We start from the raw sequence: 21440 nt of genomic DNA on the forward strand, positions 1-21440 counted from the left end.
TTAAATATGTTATGGATATTTTATATTTCTTACCACAGTTTTTACAGTTTCACAAATATCAAAATCCAGGTGTACATTTCCATTTTGCAACATAGAATGACTATACAATTCCAAAAAGAGCAGGCATTTCAAATACACAATTCTGAAGTGTAAACACAGTGTACAAGCTCTTCACTTCACAATCCAGGTGCTATGCAGTAGCAGCTGAGGTAACACCATACAGCATGAACTCAACAAATGGTTGGTTAGCCTCAAGATGATTTTTAGCATCCTTCTGTCCTGTCACCTGTTCAGTCTTTAGTTCTCCCCCAAGTTATACAAACATACAATAAATACATTTCTGATTTTAAAGGACACTTAGACAAGTCATGAGGATTTATGTGAGTACAGTACATTTAAGTTCAAGTGCAAAAAAAGGAACTAGTGGCTAGTCATTGATGTCTCTTGTCTATGGTGTTGGTCCCAGGCACTGCCAGAATGTGGGTTGTTCTAAAAGCACAGCTAAAGCACAGCTACGGGACACCCCTTCAGTCAAGCTAACAGATGTCAAAGTGGGTAAACCTGTGCACCCCCTTCCCTGCTCAGCTGCTGCAACCTTCCTCTCCCTGACTCTGGGCTCCTGTAGGCTCAGCACAGTCCCACAGCAGCACCTTCCCCACAGAAGACCTCGCACCTCACACACATCTCACTTGCAGGAGGGAGCTGAGCAGTGCTCCCTCAGTCCCATGGGAGCAGAGTGCTCAGGATCTCCCGGGAATAAGCTGTTCATCTAAGAAAATGGGCCAAAACACTATCCTGACTAAACCCCCCCGACTCTTCCCTGAGCCCGAGGATTTCCCTCCAGCAGCAATTTTCACTATGCACCAGCACGAGCTGGCTGCAGACAGTATTAAGAAGCGTAACAAAACATAATCCAAAGTCCTCCAGTGTCTTGACATTGGGCAAAGTAACTTCCCAAACGTACTGCAACTGAGTTACATTTGCTTCCTCCTGAGAATCTCTCACTCTACTTGATTTCTGCATCCACTACTCTGCCCCTATAATGCTAAACATTAAGATTTTTAGGTGATTCCTCCCTACCCGCCCCCCCCCACCTTCCCTAGGCACTTAAAGCTTACCATTTTCTTAATAAATAACCATAATAACTACACTGCATTAAATAAACCTTTGTATAGATGATGAAATAAAAAATCCAAAATAACCATTGATCAATCTCGGGCTGTGCAATCTTGATCAAAGATTCTTGTCTCAATACAACATCAAACCTAAAATTACCCAAATGCACCTAACCTTATGCCCAACTGCAGGGCTGCAAGCACAGAGGGTAACTTCTTCAGAAGCCTTCCTCCAGCTTTTGTGTTGCACTAAAACTCCAGTTCAAAACCTTTGCTTTGCAGAACTAAACTATTTTCTCAAACAACACATTAGCTTCAAAAACATATTCTTTGAATATGCATGTGGTTTACTTAATCCATCACTACAATATCAAGATACACTTCCTTAAGCCACTCTGTTTCTGTGAAATCTTTCCAGAGACAGTTTCATGACATTCCTAGAATTATTTATTATTAGATCTGGTATTTTCTAATAGACTATTCAGGGAAACTCAGTGTCTCTCTTAAAAAGTATTTTATTTGGGAATAAATTTAAAGAAAAAGAAATTATCCAATCAAGTCAGACACAGTGTGCCTCAACAAATGAGGAGTAAACTCCCTTTCTTCCACAGATGGCAAAAAAATTTCATAGCACTTGACTCAGCTTTAGCAAAGCAGCTGAGAATTCTTCCTACCATTATATCTGGCCATATCACTTCCCTCAAGAATCCAAACTTTTGGCTTCCCTGCTCATGTTGCTCTGTGTAGTCATATGAATATTTTTTATATAGTTAAAAGCTTGCACTGCATCACATTATGATTGTTAAGATGAAGGAAGTCCTACTTTTGAGCTCCTACTCCAGCGTTTCCCAGGTGAGAAGCAGAATTCCATGCACTGGATTTGGTAAGATGAGCGCATCTCAGGGCCCTGCAGCAGCAGGCTGAGCATCATGATCCGACACCACACGGTTGCCATCTGCTTGGGAATCTGATGGTGCTGTAGGTGTTGGTGCCGAACAATTTCTGGACTGCTCAGGATCTGTCGGATTTTGGGGTTGGCTTGCTGAGCTAGCTGACGAAGCGCTGCAATTCTCATTGGTTTTCTAAAAAGAGGGGAAAGGATTACATGCCAAAAGTCAACATAAATACTCAGGACGCTGTCCCCACTGGCACACCCCCAGATGCATTCAGGCACTGCTGGAAAATCACAAAGCACTTGTTTTGAATGCCCGCAACATAACAACTCAAAGTTAAAGCAGCAAAGCAAAAGTAGTACATTTAAATCCAGATGACACTAATAGCAAGCAGACAGCAGCTTACCTTCCATCTCTTTTCCTAACTGCATTTTCCCAAGAAGCATGCAAAAAACAAACTTGTGTTTCAAGGGGAAAAAAAACAATTAACTGGACTTCAAAGTGTTTAGACAAGATAATTTTTTGGACTAAGCAAGTCTATAACATTTTTTTTTTCACGCGTCTTAAATACAGCTTTTCTCAGTGGATCCCGCCCTCCCCAAGATACTGGTCAGACTTTCTGACTTAAATTTTTGCTGTATGGATGTACAAATCCATCCAATCTTCTCAAACAAGCCTTACCAGGGAACATAAAAGATCATTTAAACACCAGTTACATTCCCAGGGCTGAAACAGCAAACATCCACACTAACATGTTTTGTTAGAAGGTGATACATTGCCTGATTATTTGTTTTGCACTGAAGCTTAGAGAATAAGGCAAGCATGTCCCTTTGTTTGAAGGACTATAAGGAAGCAGAAGGAAAACAGATCCAAAATCTTAATGAAATAAGGAGGTCGTATTTTTGTCACTAATTCTCTGTGCACTGACCCTCCTTTCAAATGATCTATCTTCATTTTAAGAAAGCTATTTAGCAAATTTAGTAAGAGAGCTGGGCAGCCTTTTCCTAGTTTCAGTATTTTAGTATCATCAGCCTAAAATAAATGACTGAGCATAAAACCTGAAATATTTTGGAGCAAGTTTGTCCTTTTGGAGCACTGAAACAGGGATGAGAAATTTTGGAGAATACACATGATGAAGAAAATTATACCATTTTCTTGATGCATTGAATTTTGGCACATTAACAAGACATACTTTTGTATCAGGACTGTATTTTTACAGGAAGGAAAGCATAGTGAAGAGACCATGTGCCATAGAAAACAGCCACAAAAGTCCTTCTGGCCACTTCACAGTGCTCAGGGAAGCAGCTGGGCTGTGTCCAGCAGTGTTGGACAAGTCACATTCAAGACACCTCACACCTGACAAAACATTATTTTCTTGCCATGTTCACTGCCTGAATTCTGTGTAACTTTTTTGCTCTGATTTAGCAGAGGGCAGCTTCCACTAACCAAGACCCTGAGGACATTTATAATGGGAAACTAAGCAGTTTGTTTGGTCACATTACTTTGATGTCAGAGACCTTGTGATATCTTCAGCTCACATTCTTTGACTCTGGAAAGGTCAAAGCTGAACAAAAACCCCAGGCAACCTAAAGCACATATGTAACACATTTCCAAGAATAAAGTCAAGTAAGAAAGGCAGGAGGTCACTGACCAGGTGAAACTTCCACACACAGCTCTGCTGATTCACACTCACATCCCAAATTACCCATTTCTAAAGACAGCACTTGTGGAAAAAGCATTTCTGTGTTTACGCCTACTGGGTGCAAGAAGGAACCTCACCCACTCCTTCAGACAGGTAAACACTGCGGTTGAGACTGACCATGCTGTCCTAAACCCTGACAGCACTTCCCCACTTGGCTTAGCAGTGTGTTCCAGCTCCAGTCAGAAAGGCATGGCCAGAGCATTAGAAGTTCAAGATCCAAGCCCATCCAACCACTGAGGCAGCTATTACAAGCTGTTCTGTGGGGAGACTGAACAGAAGAGTAATGGTGCACAGTAAGCAGCAGCCACTAGATATTTTAAGTCCCAGGATGGCACTTATCTGGTGTAACTCTAGGTAAAAAAGAGATTAATTTCATTTGAAAAAAAGGTTCTGTATCCAGTCAGTAGCTGTCTGGCACACAGCAGCCATGTACATGTCTGCCAGCATCATCTAAGGAAGGAAAACTAAATAAAAACAATTTTACAGTCTGTTAAGCAGCTGTGCATCTTCATGTTTAATTGTCACCTTGCAAATTTTGCAAAATGCATAACATGTACATTCCAACTAATATGAAAAGAAATGTAAACTTAAAGGGAATCCAAATATATCCAAGTCTGTAAAATAGAGTCCCCTTCCATGTCTCTTCTTCTCCTACCATCTTCAGGAAGATACTACTCGCAGAGTTATTCCTGCTACATAATACACAGAAAACAACTATTTCATGCACTATTTCAACTGCATGAAGTACTTCACACTGCATTCAAGTGTGTCTCAAGTCCAGCTTTATTAAAAGCTGACAGGGAATACCTGCCAGGAACTAACAGATTTACACAGCTATAAAGGTTTTAAAGCAGCTAAAATTACATAAGAACTTCCTGAACATTAGAAGATTACCTGTAAAGGCTGATTCTCAGGAGCTGGATTGGTTTTGGATAGTTTAACCATCTCTTTTATCTGGTAGACAGCATAAGCTAAGGTGACCCATGGAGAAGAACTGATGCCCCAGGCAGGCTTGTTCACATCCTCTTGCTCTTCTTGGTGTTTAGTTTTCTTTGGAGGGAGTCTGGGCTCAGTCCGAGGCATGATATCTTCTGACTGCTGTTGTACAAGGTCAATAGTTGCTATGGGAACAGGACTGGAAGGCACTGGAATCCTTTCTGCCAGCATTGTCTTTTCTGAAGTTTAAAACAAAATCATCACTGGCAAAGCCAACAAACTTAAAAAAAACCAACCTCTAAGCAGACAATGAGCATGAAGTGTTTCTTGCTTTCACACTGTGGTTATCACTGCTCTGAAAGCAGAACACCGGCAAGAACAGCCAGGAACCAGGCACAGCACAGTCTGGTTAGGGAAATGTGGCTGGTGCCTGACAAGCATGGCTGCTGTGCCACTCCACGGGGACTCAGGAGGATGAAAAACTCCAGTTGTTCCCAGCAAACAGTTACCATAGAGTTATGCAGCTAGTGAGGGAGAATTAAGGATAGTGACACACTGGAAGACACAAAGTATCTGTCAAAGAGGTAAAGAAAGAAATCCTCCCAAGAGACCTTTACATCTAAGGTCTTCCAATAGTTTTCATAGCTATCTTGAAATGTCATCCATAAACTGCCATGACATGCATGACTGCCATGACCCAAGGAAATGTACCTTACAATCTTGAAGAGCCAGAGTGTTCATACAAAAAATAATTAAACAGATTTTTAGTAACTGGGGGATATCTTCAGTAATAGCTATGTGCTCCCTGTAAAAAACACATTCTGTAAAGTTTGAAATTTATTTTTTTCCAAAGAAAATATTTTACAGATTAAAAGGGTCTTTTTTTTCAGAATTACAAAAACACATTTGGTTTACAAACTCCTAGATAGTACTGGATATTTTAAGCAAGGGCTGGATGTTCTCAAGGAGTGAAGAAATAAAGAGAACTAATCCTGCACACACTTGACCACATGCTTCATTTTACTCATGCAACTGGTCTGCTTGAAAGCAGCCTAATTACTGTCATGCTTTAAACTAACATACACACTGTTTAAAGTGTATATTAAATGAAAACCAAAGACAGAAACAAAGAGAATAAGGTCACTATGAACAAACTGGCCTTTTGTAGATTCACGTGTAATTAACTGAATGCCAATAGGAAACTGAAGCAGCAAAAAAAGCCTTTTCACCTTTCCATTTTTTGCCATTATCATTTGAACACAGGTGAAGAAAATACTAGCAAAATACATATTTGAACAGTATATCAGTACAGGCAGCTTGATACCTATAATTTAATATTCCAGCTAAAGAAAACTAATTTTTATTTCATACTCAAAGCTCATACTGGAAAGTATTTGGGTAAAAGCAGCTCAAAAATTTATGACTTTTCACAGTTAGCCAGAGTTTTATTGTCTTTCTAAAAGAATTAGATTTATGGTAAATCCCCAACTTTGCTCCAAGTATTTAATTTCTGGTTAGCCTTTATATTAATAAAGGCAGAGATTAAAAAGTTCAAGTTCCACCAGAGGGGAGATATCTCAGGTTTTTTAAAAAAAAAATCTATAAAATTTTGTGTCCCCTGAGGCTGCTTCTACAATTTCTGGCAGGTGGCTTCGACTGGCAGAATATGAGAACACGAAGTGGGATCGAGGTGACCTTAAGGAATTGATGTAACTCAAATGACTCACTACAGCTCTGAAGACTAACCTAAGGAATTCTCAGAACTGAGAGGACATACAGGCAGCAAAATATATCATGCTTTCCTTCTATGGACATTCAAGAACTCAATGCTGCCTGTCTTACAGCAGCATACCACTTCGATTTCTTCACTGCTCAGGACAGAAACTTTCCACTTGAAAAACTGTTTAGTCAAAATCCAGGTTGAGACACCGAACACACAAAAGTAAAGCTGCAGGAGTAGCTACAGAGAGGTATTTTTTTCACTACTTCTAATTCTGTAGTGTTTCTGTGACATGAACATTTACCTTCTTCTTCATCAGGAACCAGCATCCACTGGATCAGTGCAAACAGAAGCAGAATCACTAAACATGCCATCCCTATTCCTCTGAATGTGGCAGCAGGACCTGTAATGAGATTTTTTTTTCTAAACTGAGAACCCACTTAATAAAATAAAATGACTCCGCATTATGTGCTTCTTGGCTATATATTGCCCATGTAGACTGTTATTAGCTTGTTTCATTACATTTTCCTCCCCCATCACTTTTTCAACAGGCTTTGCAAAGGATTTTTAAGCAAGTAATTAGATTCTCATTTGTTCATTGAGAGGCTTTATAGTACCAACCTATTCTTCACAAAGGATTCATTCATCTTACTTACAGATCAGGTTGGGTATTTGACACAATAATGAAAATACCTAGGCGTAACATATTGAATCAATCTGGAACACTGACAGAACAAAGCAATGAGCAATTTGGTCTGAATGCAGTGCTGACCTTGCTTTGATCTGGGCCTGGACTGGAGATCTCAGGGCCCTCCCCAGCCTGAGCAGTTCTATGATCCTGTGACCCATACAAAGTGTGTAACTCCTTACATATAACAATACCTACAGCATAAATAAGTTTAAAGCTGACAGTCTGGTAAAACCAGAATAAATAAAATTAAAATTTTCAAAATTACTTTTCCTTACCGAAGTAATTGACCAAAACCCCTCCAACCATGGCTCCGCATCCCCTGCCCAGCCCCAAGTGGAGTCCTTGCAGTATTCCCTGTGCCGACGTTCTCAGCTCCGGAGGCACTGCCGCGCTGAGGTACGAGATGCAGGCTGCCCAGATAGCTGCATGTGTGACACCTGGAGAAACGAGACATCAGCAGGAGCACCAGGGCCACAGGGTGCCAACACAACATCTGAGCAACTGCACTCACCAGCTGGAGCACATGGAGAAAAAAACAACAAAAACCCCCGCAGTGACAAATCTCTGTGAAGTACAAACCAGCTTTTGGTAATGTGATACTGTGGTAACCAAGCCACAGAGAGACAGGACAACTTCTGCAGAGCCTGTCAAAAGCTCTTTCTCCCTTCACAAAGACCTCACTCCTCTTCTGGAGACACAGTCCCTAGGGAGACAAGTCTCTCTGCCAGCTTCCTTGTGCCTTCATGGTGACTCAGGGCCTTTGCAATACAGTCCCAATTTCACAAGCTACAGACAATTAAAGCACTGATGCCTCTCAGCAGTGTCCTTACCACCATAGTGAAGGCAGCACAAAGGTCATAAAATCCAAACAGCATCAGAGAAATCCATGCCATTTCAGAGGCAAGAATTAATGCCCTTCTCACTTCCCGCAAAAACGCAGCACCTCCCAACAAACTCTTTCTGAACTCAACGCCAACACACTGCATTTAGCACAGAATGGTCCAGAGGAGAACAGCACACAAGCTCTCAGGGTAGGCCAAAGACATTGCTTTCCATGGCTGCTGTTGAGAGGCAGAGTCAGTGTGCCTCCCTCCTGCCCGGTGCCTGCATCCTGCCCCTGGGCCTGTCACTCTGAAAATTAAGCCCTCTGATAATGTTTTCATAGTTTTAGTTACTTTCCCATGACAGTCCAGTAAACATAAATTGTTTATCACATTCTTTCTGAGAAAAAATCTTTGATGGATGTTTTGCATGACCAGTGTGCTTGGGAAGGTGGTAACTTAATTATCAATCTCTGGTCATTGTCAAGAGTCTATAAATACTGGAGTCAGAAAATAAAGTCACGAGGTTTTGTTCTAACACTGAAGGTAGTAGTGTGAATCATTTTGTGTCCTTTAGTGACACTGGGCCTGCATCCTGCATGGGTGCTGCTGCTGCTTCACCCACTCCTGCAGCAGCCGTGCTTGCTGCCGTCAGCCACAGCCCCCAGCAGAGACCACGCAAGTGTCTATCCGGCACATGCCCGGCAGATTCGGGGTTGGGAACACCTTTTCCTCCTGCAGGAGAGCTCAGGGAAGGCCAGCACACAAACCTCAGCATGGGAGACTGGCTGCAGGTGGAGCCCTCGCCTTGACGCCCCTGCCTGAGGGCCTGTGTGGAGTGGGGAAGAACAGGACAGGAGAAGGCAGGGTAGTGGAGAAGTTAGAAAAACAAAACAGTTTTGTAGTTCATCACACATTAAATAAGCCTGAACTATTTTGCCACCCTCAGACGAGTGGGAATATTTTTTCCTTATTTCAGAGGTATTAAAAATAGTCATCACAGTTTACCAATGCTTAAGCTCTACTGCCTCAGTTTTAAACAAATATTGGCACAACTGATGATTCAGTCAACATGTTTCTGTCCTCTACACTTGACTTAGTAATGAACAGTTGGACAATCAATAATTACTTAGGCATTTAGGCTGAACACTCCTAAGAGCAAGAAAACACATTTTTGTAACGTACAGAATAATGTGGATTTTGCTTAGGTAAAATGAGAAATAGCATTATATGAAATTGATATAGTGCAGATATACACGTTAGATGTCCACTAGAATGTACAGGTCAAATTCACTGAAAATCAAACCCAAAATTCCTCAGGCTCTGGGTATTATACATATATATGTGTATATCTCTCTCCCTCTCTGTTTTGATATTAGTACATCACTGTGTTGAAAACCAAAAAGCTTGCATTAAAATGTGTCTGTATTACCTTACCATTTATAGTTTAAGGCTTTAAAACTGACACATTTTCTATGCAAAAAGCTTAAAAGTTTTAAAACTTACTAAGTCTCTACTTTCTTTAGTGCAGATCCATGGATGCATTGCAAATAGTAACCAAGAGCTGTCCCGGTAACAAAGCAGAGCTAATTTAAAATAGGTAAAGTGGTTTTGGTTTAGAAAATACATCAATTAACATAAAACATGCAGTTTTATCAGCTATTAGGAGGAAGTTAATTCTTAAAGCCAGGCAAATAAAAAACACATCAGAAATTATTTGAACTGAGTTTGTTTGAATATGAAAGGCCATAACTTAACCAACAGGTTCTTGGATGTTTTCATCTTTAGCAGGGAAAGCCCCACTAGAACACAGAGTTCTCAGTTTCTCTGAAAACAAATCCATACCTTTAAATCAGCTCACTACACTTGCCTTTAAAGGCACAGCTTTTTTATTTTAGTATGTGTACATTACTTATGTTCATTTTATTATAATTTTTTATACAACAGTGACTATCTGGAACAGTTTTTACCACAACTTACATAAGAAGTCTGGTCTGGATTACTGTTACTGCTAACCACAGTTCTTCTTAAAAGAAGTTGCTCACTATATATATATATATATATATATATATATATATATATTGTGACACTATTTGCTAAAACCACTAACCGCCATTTCATCATCTGCACAACAGTTCCAACAACTGCAGCAACCCTAGAGTGATGCTTGTAATTGTAGTGAATTTAGGATAACTTATATGTAAACCATGAGCTGAAGATTTGGGGATCCAAATTTATTTCAAGAGAAATATTTATCAATTATTGTCAGCCACAGGCCAAACTCTTTGCTCTCTAGACATAACTGTTGCTGGAACATCAGTAGGAGTCACTTAGAACAGTAATTGTTTTGGAGTTTGCTGAGTAACTGCCAAGTGAAAACAGCTCATTTTCAGGTTAACAAGATAGTTTTGTAATTCCTGTCATGCAAATTGGTAAACTAGCATAGTTGTTACCAGAGAATCTGGACCACTGCCCTGGAACAATAAATTGCAGCTAGCTAGCATAGCAAAACTTCATCTGCTAAGTGCCAAATGAACGAGATTGCTTGTGTGCAATATATGCACATATATATGCTCTACAAGGGTGTCTTGAAATCTTCAGTTATTACAGATTCAGCCTTAGCTCTTATTTTCATACATTCCCTGTGCAAGTCAATACAGCATAGTGGTTGAAAACTTTGAATTGAGAAGTGAGTTTAAATCTCCTCATTTACTCCTTTGAGAGTGTAATGCAATGGGAACTGTCCTCATCCCAGCTACAAACAGCAGCTGGAACACAGCATGGTTCTTATTACAATCAATAGATGCAGTCTGCAGAGTCACCTTCCAGAAATGTCTCCATGCCCTTCAGCAACAGCACATGGGGATAATCCTGCTGGTATTGCAGAAACATATTAAACAGAAAAATAATTTTTTTACAGAAATCAACTAAAACTTTTGTTAGCCTTAAAACCCCTCGAGCTGATGGAACTGGAGTTTACATAGAATTTGACAGCTTCCTGGAAAAAAGTTCTGCACCAAGGACTTCACGGAGCAGTTTGAAAGACTCATGTGGTGCTCACATGTTGTACACAATCTACTCGTTTTTTGGTTTTCAATACTTCTAATCCTTACATAGAGAAAAAAGCTACAACTTCTGCTTCCCTCTGTCAACAAGCTCACTTAAAAATAAAAGCTTCCACCTCACCAAATGCCATTACGGTGTCACTTCTTACTGCCACTGATAATACAGTGATTATGTAGGAGAGAATGCAGAGCCCAAAGAAACAGGACTTGGAACTGCTGCAGAAAAAAATAACTCTAGAAAAGATGAAAACTGGTAAAAGCAGGAAGGGAATGAATAAAGGAGGAGGGTGGAAGTCAACACTTCTAAAAAGATAACCTTGATCACTCATTTGGCAACAATGAATGAGATGACTGGAATCCTATAAAGGCAGTGGCAGTGGTCAGACACACTCAGGGCATCCATGGACATCAGGGACCAACAAATGACATCTGATGCAGGCTGAAAAGAGCACATAGAACACAGAGACCTGGAGGCTGGGTGGGGGGAGCTGTGTGTGGGTTTGATTTGGCTTTAGCTCTCTCATTTGCTTACTATAAATAACTGCAAATAGCCAGATTAACCAAGGAACCCATGATTCAGCAGTGGCTAAATATGGTAACAACTGGCAGGTACATTTATGACAAAGTATTATTTTGAAGGTCCTTAATTTTTTCTTAAAATCTCAGTTACTCAGGATTGTGCCACACAAAACCCCTCACCAAAACCGCTCCCTCACAGCCTTGCTATATGTAAAGGCAAATCCACGTATTGTGCAATTCAGATTGAAATTTCAGCAGAATAAAAAACATATTCAAAGTGCAAGAAACTTCTTTTTCAGCCATGACTTAAAGGATGCTTCAAAGTTATGGCTGTATTGGTGAAACTGCAAGGGCTTTTTCCTATATTTTGATATGGGATCTCTCTAAAATAGGATTACCTAAAAGGCAACATCCAAAGCTTTGTATTCATCATTTGTTTTCCCCAGATGTTCGAGCAGGTGGTATAATCATTCTTCAGGTTCTTTCTTACACATTCCTATTTTAACACTCTGTATGAACAATGAAGCATCAATTCAATAGTTGTGGTTTGGGGGCTTTTTAATAACAAAATTCAGAAGCTTGCTGTTGTGGCAATTATAACATGATCAACTGGTTTTATTAGCTTGGAAGGTTAAGGTGCCAGAACACAAATGGGTCTCTGTGTGTATGGAGAGATCCACACAGTGATCTCTAATGGCATTTTCTATCTCCAAGTCTAGCTTACTAAGACTTCTGTAAGTATAGTATAAAAAATTGATTTAAATTCAAGTTATGCTGCACATGGAAGAATAAAGCTTCTAAGTATAATCTGTAGAATAATTTCTAAGTATTATTGTACAAAACCAAAATATTGGCTGAAAAAAGATGGTCAGAAATGGTATTCTTCAAACACTGAAGAACTAGAAAGCAAAATAGTTCCACTTTTTCATGGTTTTGTGAAGTGGTATCCACCACAAAGACACAAAAAGGCCATAAAAACTAAGCTAGAACAATGCATTCTTTAATATTGCAATGAAGTTCTTACAGACTTCTACAACAGGATTTGAAAACGGGACTCAAGTTACTTGTCGATAGACCACACCTCTGTCCTTGTAAGTCTGTGAAAGAGCATGTCTCTTAAAGAAGCTCTCTTAATAATGAGAAAGCTATTGAGAGAATGTCTGCTCTCAATACAGACGTTATTATTATTAAAACAAAAATTCTATAATCTAAAAGTACTGATGGAAGTGATAAACTGAAACGTTTTAATAGAGACAGAATGACCCAGACTATATTTGGAGGTTTTTTGCGGCATCCTTTCAAGGACTTCAACCTCTGCCATTTAATGAAGTTCACATTTATCACCAAACAGGATTTGCAGTAGGTGTGTTCCCAGCTCATGCTTCTGTCTCTTTGTTTATTTAAAGGGTGTGTTGGTCTCTCACAGTTGTGTTTGAATAAACAGAGAAATGTGCACAATCAAATGCACACCCACCCTTTTGACGTCAAATATTTCTCAGGATAAACAGTAATGGCTTATGTGCTCTATGAACCTACATCTTGAGGTATTTGTGGTCAAAAAAATAGAGAAATACCAGATTTTTCACTTAAGGATAGCTCACTTGAAAACAAGATTAATGGAAGCTCCTGAACTTGTGCTGGAAGGTCTTACCTTGAAGCACTTCCATCGGAAGAACAGTCCAGGCATTTTCCAGATACGAGATGTAGATGTATCGTGCTGTGTTACAGGCAAGGCCAATATAAAGCACTCTAAAGGAAATAAAGAAAGGAGAAGTCAGGATAGTCTGCACTTTCGCTTTCTGGTACGTTATAATGTAGCTTACTGATTTAGAAGTTATTTGCATGCATACAGTTTGCCAGTCTAAAGCATTTGCTCAACACAAAATACATCCTTTAAGTCCTGCACCCAAACATAAACTCTCCTCTTGCCCATTCAACACATTCAAAATCCTAATAGAAAAAAAAATAAATCAAAGAGACAGAAAACCCACTGAGCTTTTAACTGAGCTCTGTAGTCCTATACCACACTCTAAATGGGATTGTGTATCTGAAAGATAATTTCTGAGTGCATTCAACATCCTTTCCAAACAACCTTCTTTTCTAATCATCCAGAGATTCATTCTGCCATTTCAATGAAAGCCTGGAGCAGGTTTGTATTAAAGGAATTAATTTTAACTCAATTAATACAAGTTTATAGTCCCAGTATCTGGAAACTGCTCAGAACCACTCTAAAACACATCCCACAGAAGCAATATGGTTTATAACAACATGCCTCAGGATAAAACTTAGCCATCCTGTTGAAAAGCAGCAGATGCTGCATCTCAGAATTTAGAGGGAAAAAAAAAATCTCTTATAACAGCTTTTAAACAATGAAATACAAAGACTATTTGTGAAGTGCATTTCCCATTGCACATTTAACCTGATGACTCTTCTCTTCCAGTTTTTAGATTTAGCATAGCTTCCCTCTGGGGTGCTCATTCATCCAGCTATCTTCCTCTTATTTTTAGAAGGATCTTGGGAAACAAAGACTTAATTGAAAACATGTTTACAGCTTGAGAAAAGGCACTATTGCAACCTTTAAAGATTTTTTTCACGGACAAGGATAATTTATTGTCCAAATAGGGCTTGTTGTTTGAACCTTGGTTTGGCATAAGTGAAATAAATGCAATTGATAATTAAGGTGAAGCACTGACCCTGTGAAAGGGCTCTTTGTTCTTTGTGCTGCCTTTTCAGTTAGTTTTTCTACAAATACACACCGAGATTTAATTAAATGGTACAGAGGCACTGGAAAATCTAGAGTGAGATGCCATCAAAAAACACAGCATCTTGTCAACATCTGAGGTCTCCAAACACACATGGTGACAGTGAAAAATCCAGTACCATAGTTTTCATCATGTCAGTGTTATCGAAAAAGGCCTGTGCATTTCACAACATGAATTTACTTTCAATAAGTAGAGCAAGCTGGCAGGAAGTCATCCCCCCTCCTTCATACATCAAACCAAGCTGTGTTGCTTCCAGACCTATGTGAGGTCCATGAATAGCTGGTTTAAGCTGCCTATAGGCAACACAAGCCCAAGCATTCAAGGAAGAAAACATGGGAAGCCATGAAAAAGTTCACTATTATACAATAATGAGAACAAACTTGTTCTTTGTGCTATGAATTGTAAATTTCATCTCATCCTTTAATTAATGCCTTCTGTTCCAAACAAATAACTTGGTTCCTTCCATAGCCACAACTTAATGTAGTTCTTATGCACAACCACATTTCTGAAATGTATTAGGAAACTTTGGCCTCAAAAGGTAACCAAACTCACAAGGTCTGCAGGCTCCTGTCTTCATTCCCCTAGCAGAAAGGCCCAGGGTGATGCATACTCTCAAGGAGTAAGGAAAGGAATGGCTTTACCATGTACATTTGTTTTTCCTCAGCAGCAGTACAGATGCACCTCTCTGTTTATGATGAGTTCTAGACAGTTTAATTTCACTTTTGTCTAGCAAAACCTTTGTCCGTTGACCAAGAACTGTCTTCCTAGCTCAGCTGTTCCCTAGCACAGCCAGACCAGAGATGTGACCTCCTCCTTCTTCAGAGCTTTTCCATCATCACTAACCACTCGCCTACCTGTGTTTTTCCAACATGTTACATTTGCAGAAAGATTTGGATTCAGAGTTTAAGAGCAGCAATTTAGTCAGGTTCTACCTCTTAATTTGTTAGAATATATGTACAGAATTTTAGGTAAATTACAGTTTATGAAGATTTCTATAAATATGGTTTTGGAGGGGTACGTCACATGAAAACTTTTGTGTATTTACAGAGCCTTTTCAAAAATGCATTTATAATAATCACTTAGGTTCCTTATCAGACCTAAATGGAAAATGTAAACAGATGTTCCTTATGAACTCTATATGCAGTACCCACAGAGACACCATACTCAATTCACAGTTAAATATTTAAAGCACCGAATCTATATTTGTGTCAAGGAACAAGCTGTTTACAGCCATGACTACCAGTCTATGCCTCCCATAAAAACTCACATGCTGGAACTGTGGTCAGACAAACACATTCGAGCTTAACCTCAAGTAGGAAGTTATTTTCAGAGCTTGACATCATCTTCTAAAGTCACTGGCAGTTTTGAGTGCTTCTACACCAGGTGGGGTCTAAATATTTCATAACCAGTTTTGTACACTTTTTTGTCACAGTAACATAGAATGGTTTGGGTTGGAAGAGATCTCAAAGGTCATCCAGTTCCAGCCCCTCTGCCATAGGCAGGGACTCCATTCATCAGACTAGGTTGTTCAAAGCCCCATCCAGCCTGGTGTTGAACAATTCCAGGATTGGGACACCCTGGAACAGAGTGACCCTGGAACACAGCTTCTCTGGGCAGCCTGTGCTAGGCCTCACCATCCCCACAGTAAAGAATTTCTTCCTAATATCCTCTCAAAAAAACACTAGAAGCACACATGCACTGCACAAGGGTACAAATAGTAAAGCTAACGAAGTCAGAAACTGGGTATTTTAATCAGCAAATATTTAATATGGTCATGCGTAAAACGCTTGGACAATAATTTGAACATTAGTTTTTAAAAACTGTGAAAACATAAAAGCTTTCAAACTGTTGTAAAGGTTTTATGGCACCACATACAATGGTAGAAACAGAAAGATTTATAAGACTTGAAAAGGGAAACTGAGCATCTGTTTGAAAAGGTGTAAAGCCTGTTTTCTTGTAATTCTACAAAAGGACATTCAATAGCATTTTCTCCTGCTACTGTGACAATACAGGCAAATCTGGTACTCATGCCTGTCTTCAAACACTCAGCACAGAAAGAAAAACTGAATGATAAATATTCAAATATACAGAAAGAATGTCTACATCTAGAAGTCCAGAAGAACAACCCAGAAGAAAGGAATTTTGAGCTATTAAAAGGTAGATAAAATATCAATGCTAAATGCTTCTGGCTAAGTATATAGAGTTGCAGGCTATTGGCTCTTATTAATAGGAAAATTATTATCCACACTAGAAGGCAGCAGACAACACATATACAGATCTGTCAAAGAAAATGAGCTGTGAACTGCTACCCATTTTTTTGGGAGGAAAAAAAAGAAAAAAGCTTGACTCCTCTCAAACACAAAGTTCAGAAAGTACAAGGCAGCAGGCAACCAGGAGGAGTCATCTCAAACTGTGATGACTAAACATAAGTAAGCATTAGGTAACACTAAAATATGACTAATGTGCATTTCCCAGTTGTAGGTATGTAGAATGCTGTTTCATAGCAAATAGGGACTAGTGTTTAAACAATTTAATTTTGATCCAGTATTGGCTTAACAGGCTTGGCAGTGTCAAAAAAATAAAAATAAAATAAAAATAAAAAAAAATTGAGCTAATCCCATGCATCATCCTTCTTTTCACTGGGCAATGCTCCCATCCCTTCTATTTCATCTTATTTACAATCCTACCACTCTTGGTTTTCATTCTTTACTTAGTTGAAGTCTAAGCCTGAATTTTGTACTATAATGTGCATTGAAAGAGCATACCCAAGCTATCTTTAGCTATCAAGACTGTGATCTTTTCTCACCACTCTTCCATCATCAAATCCTTCCTCCAGGCTTTGCATGCAAGGTGTCATTTTCTCTTACCAATTATTGTCAAATTCAGAGATTAAGACTGACTCTAAGTAAAAAGATCCTCTTCAGTTTAAAGTAAGAAAGAACTCCATCTTTTAAGTAATCTCTAAAAAATTATTGTGCTAAACATCTCAAGCTTTTTTAGTAGAGGTTAAATGAATAAAAATGTTCATTCCAATAAAACCAAAACAAAGAGCAAAACCTTAAAACAAAATGCACAAAAAGATCATTGCAAACAGCTTAAAAATACTTACATCTCAATGACTGTATGATTATAAACTGGGCACTCGGAAAGGATATGATGCTAACAACACACAGCTCTGTGCTTAGATGCACAGAATACCTGAGTAAACATAAAAAAACCCCACCTTTGCAGCTTTATTAGCTCAAGTTTTCCCTGTCTTTCCACCCTGTGCTTTTTTTAAGGAGCAGTAGAGGGATTTAGAATATGTGGAAATTAAGTCAAATTAGTGAGTTTACTGTCAACCAATGTTCACTAACATGCTGGAAGCAGTCACTTTCACTTACACAAGGCAAAGACAACAGGGCGAACCCTGCAGCCATCTCACTTCATAGCTGACACACACTGCAGCAACTAAAGGAGGAGAGCAAGCCCTGAACTGGTAAGTGACACTGCCAGGCAGCAACCTCATTCTGCCAACACCCAGAGTCTAATTACGAGGCCATGTACACAGGAGGTGCTTACCTCGTTTCCTCAGCTCAGCTTCCCCCCTCTCAGCCTGGAGCTGACACCTTTCCAGGCTACTGTGAAGGCAACGAACTGCCCTGTAAGGGGAGTCAAGCTAAAGAAGGAGGTTTGCAGAATGCTACTACTCACAGGAAAAAAGATGGCAAAACGAATGGTATTTGTATGTCAAAACAGACAACCCTTGAGTGGGTGGCAATTTGTAAAGATCTCTAACAGAGCAATGCATCAAGGAACAAGCACATACTAACGTGCATCTCAAATGCAAAGCAAGCATTTCAGAGCATTTTCAGCTCTTAAAATAACAACAACAAAAAAAAATCCATAATGTGAGCCACATAACTGAGCAGGACCTTCAATTAAAAAAAAAAACAAACCAAAAAACATTAGCTTGAGTTTCACTTTGCAGCACAAGGGCTGAGCCTGAGAGACACCATTTTTTAGCTCTTCAATGGTTACTGCCATCTTACCTGATGTGACCAACCAATTCAATGAGTTTGTGGCTGAAGAAGTAGGCAGTGAGCTCAGACACATGACTGAGCACAGAACAAACTCCAAAGAGAGTGGTGGTGCCATTCAGGTCTTCTAAGTGCCAGTACAGAAAGGTGAACACAAAGCCATATCCAAACCCCATGAACCAGGCCACGAAGAGCACGGAGCCATACTGGATACTGCATAGCAGTTTAATTAGGTCCCAAAAACTGAAAGACTGCGACTGGTTCATACTGGTAGGAGTGTTATCTGAAGATGCATTGGAGGCATTTCTGTCCACCTGTGAGATCTCTACCTCTTTTCTCTTATTTTCGTCTTGTTTGAAGTGCGTGTAATGAAATCGAAACTGGGTGGCCACAATTAACGCCATCGTCATGAGGACACCAAAAACAATGAAAACGATCCTGTAGTTTTTGTACTCTGGAGCTTTACATCCTTGACCTTCAATGGCAACTTCTGTGTGAGTGTAGTCAATGCCAATTCCCACGGAGAGCATGGCCAGCCCCCAGCCCAGAGATCCCCACATACGCTGCAATCCATACCGGTCCCTGTGTTTGCCAAGGTACTGCAGAGTTATGGTGTCCACAATGGTAACAGAGGAAGCACTGAAGAACTCTCCTATTATGACAACCAGCAGAATGAGTAGAAAGATGGCCTCTACTTCTTGTTGATCATAAATGAGCACAACTTGGTCAGAAGGCATCGGCTTTGTGCTGATGGAAGCTGGGGTGGTGCTCAGAGTTGTGTTCCCTGGTGAGGCTGGGCTAGTGGCAGTGCTTTTCAAAATCAAATGGGTACTGTTTTCCAAGGTAAAATCCTCATCATTGCTCTGTGTAGGTACCAGGAATGTTATTTCGGGATTAGGTGTCCCTGTTGTTTCCAAAGTGACTGGACTGGAAGTGACCAGGTCTCTCCTCCCACGAACTTTTGGGGATGCAGCACTCACTGTGGTTAGTGGAGAAGACATCGAGGCATTTTGCAGAATTGTTGTTAAAAGGCTGCTTGCGTTGGTAGGATGTGCTGGGGGAAGGCCCTTTGGTACACATCTTAAGGTGGCTGGTCTCACAAATCCAATGCCCAGGTTAAACAAAACCCAGCATAAAAGCGAAAACAGGAGGACAATCTTGCCTTTCTTGAAGCGATCTGCCACCACTCCCCAGAAGGGTGCACTGCAAAACTCAATGAAGTACCTGATGCCCACCAGAAGTCCGCTCTGGCTGGGTGTCATACCCAGCTGCTTGTAGTACACGGGCAGCAAGGGGTAGAGAGAGCCATATGCAGAATAGAAGAAAAAATAAAAGACCTTTGAGATTAGAAGATCATTGTTTATTTTGACACAGTGCTTTTCTAACCAATCCAGCTCTTCATCTGGGACAGTGGTTGTCTCTGTTGAAGGGGATTCATTATTGGGTGGCAAGTCTTGATCCTTGGAAATGCCATTGAAAGGATCAGCAAGCACATATTTTCTCTTTTGTTCTTCCTCATCATCAGTTAAAATGGCCACCTTATCATCAGCTGCCATGGTTTACCACAAGCATCCAGTATCTGGTGGACTCTCAAGGAACTAGGGCTACCCTGTGAACAAATAAAACATAAGGTGGTTAAGGTACCACAGGAGAGCAGACCTGAAGTTCCAGCCATCAAGGACAAAGCTTCTTTCTTAGAAGTAACATTCCCAAGCAAGTATTCAAGGTAGGAAAGGCCATTTGTCTAGACTAGTGGTACATGGGAGCATCAATAAAAATGTGTTTTATAACCAATTCTGTGAAGTTCTCCCTACAGCAGCTTTTATATTGTGCAGTAAAACATCTTTCATGTTTAGGAGAGAGAACAGCTTATATATTCAGAGTTACTGTGGCAATTAAGTGCTAGAATTTGCACGTCTCTTCTTTCAAGTTGACTTTTCTCCCCCAAGGCTAACTGCTTTATTCCCAGTATTCCCTCCTATGCCAAAGGATAGTCATGATTTTCTAATTAAGCAATGCAGCCACGTATATCCAGGTTATTTTGATAAAACAAATTATTATCTGAAGCCTCATGATGGCCTTCAAAATGTTCATCAGTCTCCTCTTGAAACACGTTTTTCTAAGCATTCCACAACTACCGCAGAAATTGATGGGATGCTTGAGCTTCTAGGCTGAATGTGAAGAGAGGTGGGAATTAGGATGGGGCTTTAAGATCAAAATTAGGATAACAATCTCAAAGACATCAAAGACCTGGGAGCAAAGAAAGGAAGATGGGCCCTACAAAGGTATCTTCAAGTCAAATTCTGAAATTGAAAAAAGGTGGACTGGGAGGTAACAGCACTGCAGCTGCCTGTGCTTATCTTCTGCAAAAGAGCCTGCAAAACTGATAAGCAACACTAAAAAATAAATTAAACAGTCCTCAGAATTTGAGTGACCAACCAGCTTTCACATTTAAAAACAACTTATTCCAATAAACTAGCCTAGCTAAGAAAAGCTTCATTTTCAAAGGATAAAAACCAGCTCTGCCAGCAGGCTGTCAGCTCCAAATCAGTATTAAAAAACTATTTTTCTATTGGTATCTTTAAATTTAACCTAGTAAGATTAGCTTATGTTCATTGTGAAAAAGTTAAACATTCATATATTTTCGTTTTGTTACCCCTTTGCCGTTTGGGTTAGTATTACTATCACAGAGGAACTTTTTCAAGGTACAATATTTGAAAGGAGAACCAGAAGAACCTGAAATTTCTTGAAGAGCGTTCAATTTATGATCTGGACCTGCTCTAAGAATTTGAAGCTGGACAGGATGATCCTACTGAGTTCCTTCCAACTCAGGATATTATATCATTCTATGATAAGTATTTTTTTGCAGATCTGCACTTTATTCCAAGTAGAAGAGGACAATGAGATAAGTCTTTCATCACTCATCTGAAAGCACAATATCATTCCTTTAAAATTAGTCATGCAACAGTATATTCAGTGCCTTTAAATGAATTAATTATAATTCATTATTATTTAATACTGACAATGGATTTGGAATGGATTATTTAATACTGACAAAGGCAAATAAGAGAAAAGTGACTAACATTCACTAATATGTTAAATTGTTTCCTATTGATTCAACATATATGTAACAGCTGACAAGTCATGGATATTTCTATAAATGACAGTTCATGAAAATAATCTAAACCTTACACAGT

General features: G+C 39.6%; 1 protein-coding gene across 4 annotated transcripts in view; it reads right to left on the reverse strand.

Moving 5' to 3' along the window:
* Positions 1–21440, reverse strand: part of MFSD6 (major facilitator superfamily domain containing 6) — a 43003-nt gene continuing 21563 nt past the window's right edge. For 3 of the 4 annotated variants that reach the window (XM_088059001.1, XM_005530343.3, XM_088059002.1), the window contains 6 exons: positions 18256–19852; positions 13114–13211; positions 7333–7494; positions 6671–6769; positions 4605–4885; positions 1–2197 (listed from right to left, as the gene is read on the reverse strand). In XM_088059001.1, the coding sequence (XP_087915127.1) occupies positions 2015–2197; positions 4605–4885; positions 6671–6769; positions 7333–7494; positions 13114–13211; positions 18256–19799 (2367 nt within the window). In that variant the 5' untranslated portion in view covers positions 19800–19852 and the 3' untranslated portion in view covers positions 1–2014. Of the gene's footprint in view, positions 2198–2414; positions 2434–4604; positions 4886–6670; positions 6770–7332; positions 7495–13113; positions 13212–18255; positions 19853–21440 lie in introns of all 4 variants that reach the window. The other variant, XM_088059003.1, reaches the window with a different exon arrangement.

Source organism: Pseudopodoces humilis, chromosome 8, assembly GCF_049639895.1.
Source record: "Pseudopodoces humilis isolate 2021_Gansu_Grassland_sample_001 chromosome 8, ASM4963989v1, whole genome shotgun sequence".
Taxonomy (NCBI): Eukaryota; Metazoa; Chordata; class Aves; order Passeriformes; family Paridae; genus Pseudopodoces; species Pseudopodoces humilis.